This window comes from Symsagittifera roscoffensis, chromosome 5 (assembly GCF_963678635.1).
Source record: "Symsagittifera roscoffensis chromosome 5, txSymRosc1.1, whole genome shotgun sequence".
Classification (NCBI taxonomy): Eukaryota; Metazoa; Xenacoelomorpha; order Acoela; family Convolutidae; genus Symsagittifera; species Symsagittifera roscoffensis.
This window is the reverse complement of record NC_087066.1, coordinates 32,034,587-32,039,179: the sequence shown is the minus strand read 5'-3', so window position 1 is coordinate 32,039,179 and position 4,593 is coordinate 32,034,587. Positions and strand designations below refer to the sequence as shown.

The following is a 4,593-nucleotide window of genomic DNA, read 5'->3' as shown; positions in this document are numbered from 1 at the left end:
TTGAATTCGACCTAATGGTCGGAACAATAATGAATCTTTTTTTCTTGCATGATTTGAAAAAATAAAATATGGCTTTCTAAAACATTGGAAACTGTTTATTGAAAAGGTTGTGCCTTGGCACCTGGGGCGATGATTAAAATAAATAAAAATGATTTATTCAAGGCAGAAAATCTGCATTTTACAAAAAGTGAAGAAACGAGCGGGTTTTGAACTCCGATCTGTTGGAGCGTTAGCAATCTTTCTACCATTTGACTCGGGCGCGGATCTAAGAATTTCTCGAGGGGGATTTTTAAAAAAATTGAAATTTTCTTTAGGTCGACCAAATTGATTTTCTGAGCTCACACAAATCACTATAAAGACCCTTAATTTGACAAAATTTTCTGCGCCCCAGACAAAATTTTAAAAAAAAAACAGGGCCAAAAAAGGCGTTTTTAGGCACTATTTGGAAAATTTTGACCAAAAATCGCGTTTTTTTCGGCGCGCGCTCCCCCCTTAAATTTAGTATGTTTTGGCGCCAAAGGCGTCTTTAGAAAAATTTTAGGGTCAGTCAGCCAAAAATGGATATCTCAAAATAAAACAAAAGGGGGACCCTTTGGGTCGGCTGGGGGTCGTATCTCTGTGAGGAAAAGACGTCACCCCCCCCCCCCCCCCCCCCCTAAATCCGCTACTGATTTGACTAATTGATTTTTTCATAATGAAGAACATTCAAAAAATAATTTGTTTATTGGATGAATTTATAGTTCGTTATAATAAGAAACTTGCTCTAGCAAGTGCAGAAATATCGATTGGCGGTTGGAACAAGCAAAAAATTGCTCTTTTTTGTCTTCGCCCCACATTCACACCACACATATGAGAATAAAGCCTAAAAATGTTCTGTTTGTGTTCAGTGATGCCTAGCATCAATAGTATCTTCAGACAACCTGAGGGGGAACTGGAGGTGGGGAGCAGTGTGACCTTGACCTGCGAGGTGGATGCACAGGACTCATCTCCTACCATCTCATTGTGAGCAACTTTTATTTCTGACAACTTTTGATCTTTTTTAAATCATTCGTTTCCACTTTTGCTAGTTACGTCTACTCTGCTGCATATATGTGAAGAAATTAGATATTAGGACAAGAGATGCACTTATGTTATACCATGAGCCTACATTTTATACATTAGTTGTTTTAGCTTCCAGAAAAAAGAGGAGTTTGGGAAGGGGACAGAACGATTTGCTTCCCAGAAGCCAACATTCACCATCAATTCCGTCAGCATCTCAGTAAGAACAAATGTGGCTTCCCTTCTACTTTGTTTCTGAGACAATTAGAAATACATTAAGCATTTCGTAACCGTATATAATAAATGTACCAGCGGAAATATTGTACAAGTTGTTTCAAGATATTATACTTTGTCAATAAGCTTCGAAATCCTCAGTCGCTATCTGTTTTAGAATAAGTTTTTACTTTGAATGAAAAAAATAACTATAAATTGGTTGCAGGATGCCGGAGAGTGGTACTGCTTAGCCGAAAACTCAGTTGGAAGTTCGCAGTCCAGTAAACTCCAGCTCATTGTGAAACGTAAGTCACAGATACTTTTTCAAACATAGAGAACACCCGGAAAAAAAGGGTTGTTCTTTTGTAATATCATTTACTAAAATTTCAGACTTAAGAAATCGGATGAGATAAAATATAAGGAATATGGCTTTTTTCATTGTTGAGCTCAAAAATAGGAGAATTTGTCATTTACCTTTTTCTAAAACTTTTATAACGACGGCGTGGTTTCAGACATTCCTTTTGCTGTGAGTCAGAACCCGAGGCAGTTCAATGCGTCACTGGGAACAAACGCGAGACTAGACTGTCAGTTCGAGACTTACCCCGCCTTAAAGAGATCCACTTGGTATCAGGTACAGAAAACGTTTTTTCATCTCCAAAAAGATATCCATCTTTAAAACGAAATTGAAGAGATTTTTATTTCGATTCCACCTTAAAAAATGCTTTTGATCTCAAGCAGGGACGGATTTAGGGGGGGGGGGGGGGTGGGCGGGGGGTGGCGGACGCTTCTCTTTCAGGGATTCGAACCCCTGCCAACCCAAAGGGTCCCCCCTTTGGTACTTTTTAAGAAATCCATTTTTGGCCGACCGACCCTCAAATTTTTCTAAAGGCGCCTTTGGCGCCAATATATACTAATTTTGAGGGGGAGCGCGCGCCAAAAAAAAAACGCTTTTTTGTCAAAATGTTCCAAAAAGTGCCCAAAAACGGCTTTTTTTACCTGTTTTTCAAAAACTGCCTGCGGCGCAGAAAATTTGGCCGAAACAGGGTCTTTTTACTGCTTTGGGAGAGCTCGGAAAATCAATCTGATCAACCTAAAAAAAAAAAAAAAGGTCGTCAAAATTTTCGAAAATTTTTTGAAAATCAGCCCCCCCCTCGAGAAAATCCTAGATCCGCCCCTGGTCTCAAGTACCTATTATTTGATATTCAACAATTCCTAATTTCTTTATTGTGTAAAAAATGATTTTAAAGTTCAGGGTATAAAAACTAAATTCTTCATAAATGTCTGGTTTTCAAAAGTGGAGGAAAAAATGAACAATTTTTTTTGATTTCTTGTCAAATTAGTGTATAAAAAGTATGAGCTCAGTTCTAGCTTGGTTTCAGAGAGAGACGACAGCCTTCGGAAGAGTGAACTGGCTACCCGTAGAATCATTATCCCTAATTAGTCCCAACTCATTAGAGAGCAGCGAGGGCAGCAGTAGTAGTAGTTATAGTGGTGGTGGTGGAAGGTTCAAAGAAGGTGTCGCGGGAGCAGACACAGCTGTGTTACATATCAGGGCAGTGGAGGCGGGTGACTTGGGGGTGTACAAATGCAGTGCCGATAATGGGGTGGGCAAAGGGGAGTGTGAAGTCAGACTAGAAGGTATGTTCAATCATGCGGGCAAAGGAGAGGGGGTAGGGGGTAGGGGGATAGAAAAACTACAGCATTTACACAGAAGGAGCAACAGAGGTTACACTAAATATTTAGGTAAAGAGGACTGTTCCGATCTATGTCATTGGGTCGGAATTTTCTGGTTTGAATGAGTTCTTCCCGACGCAAAACTTGATACTAAAATAAAACAACATTTCCTTTTGAGGCCTTCTTGTCGCGATGTTTCAAGCCAGCCACATTGTATAATGGTAGTCGACGAAAACTGGGTTTGTACTTTTTTTTTATTTTTTTTTTTCCACGAGGGATAGGACCAACATACGAGCTGTACAGCTCATCACGGCGAACCGCTGTTGTGCCCCTGCTTAAGAACTACATGCAATTTTTTTTGGTTATTTTTCTGGGCTGGGTAATGTAGCCTCACCCTCAAGCAACGAGCACGGATCATGGTGGGCCTCGAACATCCGACCTTTCGATTGAGAGGCGGAGACGTTAACCACTTCACCACTGCTCCCCCTACTGTAAAGTTTGCAGTTTTTGTTTCTGGAACGCGAATTTCTAGAACAGAAAAAAAAAAACGACATAAAATTTTGTAAGACGATACGAGGAGCTCTTTATTAGAAGAAAAACAAGAAGGGGTAGAAGAAGAAGGAGGAGAAGAAGAAGATTTAATTCTCAAGCGATTCGAGTTATAAACAAACTAAACAGAATATGTATAGATCAAATAAATATGAAAAGACAGCCAGCGAACCATTATTAGCAATTCATGAAACGAGAAACTCCTGTAGCCCTGGACTGTTTCTGATAAGCCTTTTCTGATAACCTTGAGAGCCTAAAAAGCCATAGATTTTTCTCTTTAGTCAAAAAACTGAGATAAGCAGCCGGCATACGATAAAAGAATAACTTGTGGTATGTTTCAGAAGGCGAAGAGATCATTCCAAACACGAGCAGTTAGTATCTGTTTTAAATTTTTTAAAATGCCTAAAAACAAGAATCCGCCGTTATCTTCATTCATATAAAATTATTTTCCTTTGCTCTATGACAAAAAAAACGCAAAAACAGGAAATTGGAATCATGCAATTGAAAAAAAAGTACAATGACTAGTTAAACGTTTTTTTTTTTCAGAAAGGACATCTGACAAGTCAGTTTCGTCAAGTCCCAGTCACGGTTTTACTCTAACATTGACTTTGATTTCCCTTCTACGGACGTGTGAACTGTTTTGGTGACGCAGTTTGGCAGTCGACAGCTTTCCATTATCATCAAAAAAGCATCAGAGGCTCTAGCTTTTGGTTAAGCTCAAATTCCATTAATGCTTCAGACTCATAAACCAAGAAAATGCCAAACAATAGAAAAAAATGGTTGCCAAAAAACTCTTCTTTTATTATTTCTGTTTTCATTTTTCTGTTTCACTCAAATTTTCAATTTGAACAAATTAAATTTGTAACCAATAAAAATCGTAAATTACTTCAATGACTGATTTAGTTTGCTTATATCAAAATTATTTATGAATTTTACAAACTTTTTACTGAGACAAACGAGCGGTATGTGAGCTACTTCGATCATCAATTTCGAATATTTCCACCATCTCAATATTTTTTGGCTCTATCAACAAGAATGCTTTTCAAGTTGTCAAAAAAATTGTCAAGTTTTTTTTATTTCATCTTAGCATTTGGTTTTGCGCCTTCAAGTGATTTTTTT

General features: G+C 38.3%; 1 protein-coding gene across 1 annotated transcript in view; it reads left to right on the top strand.

Moving 5' to 3' along the window:
* The window catches only part of LOC134846341 (lachesin-like), a gene marked incomplete in the record, with an annotated part of 44,140 nt that extends 39,777 nt beyond the window's left edge, over window positions 1-4,363 (top strand). Inside the window, 7 exon segments of the mRNA XM_063863650.1 lie at window positions 888-1,002; window positions 1,171-1,258; window positions 1,478-1,556; window positions 1,764-1,882; window positions 2,631-2,889; window positions 3,816-3,845; window positions 4,021-4,363. Coding sequence (XP_063719720.1) covers window positions 888-1,002; window positions 1,171-1,258; window positions 1,478-1,556; window positions 1,764-1,882; window positions 2,631-2,889; window positions 3,816-3,845; window positions 4,021-4,121 — 791 coding nt within the window.
* Window positions 4,364-4,593: the final 230 nt, after the last annotated feature.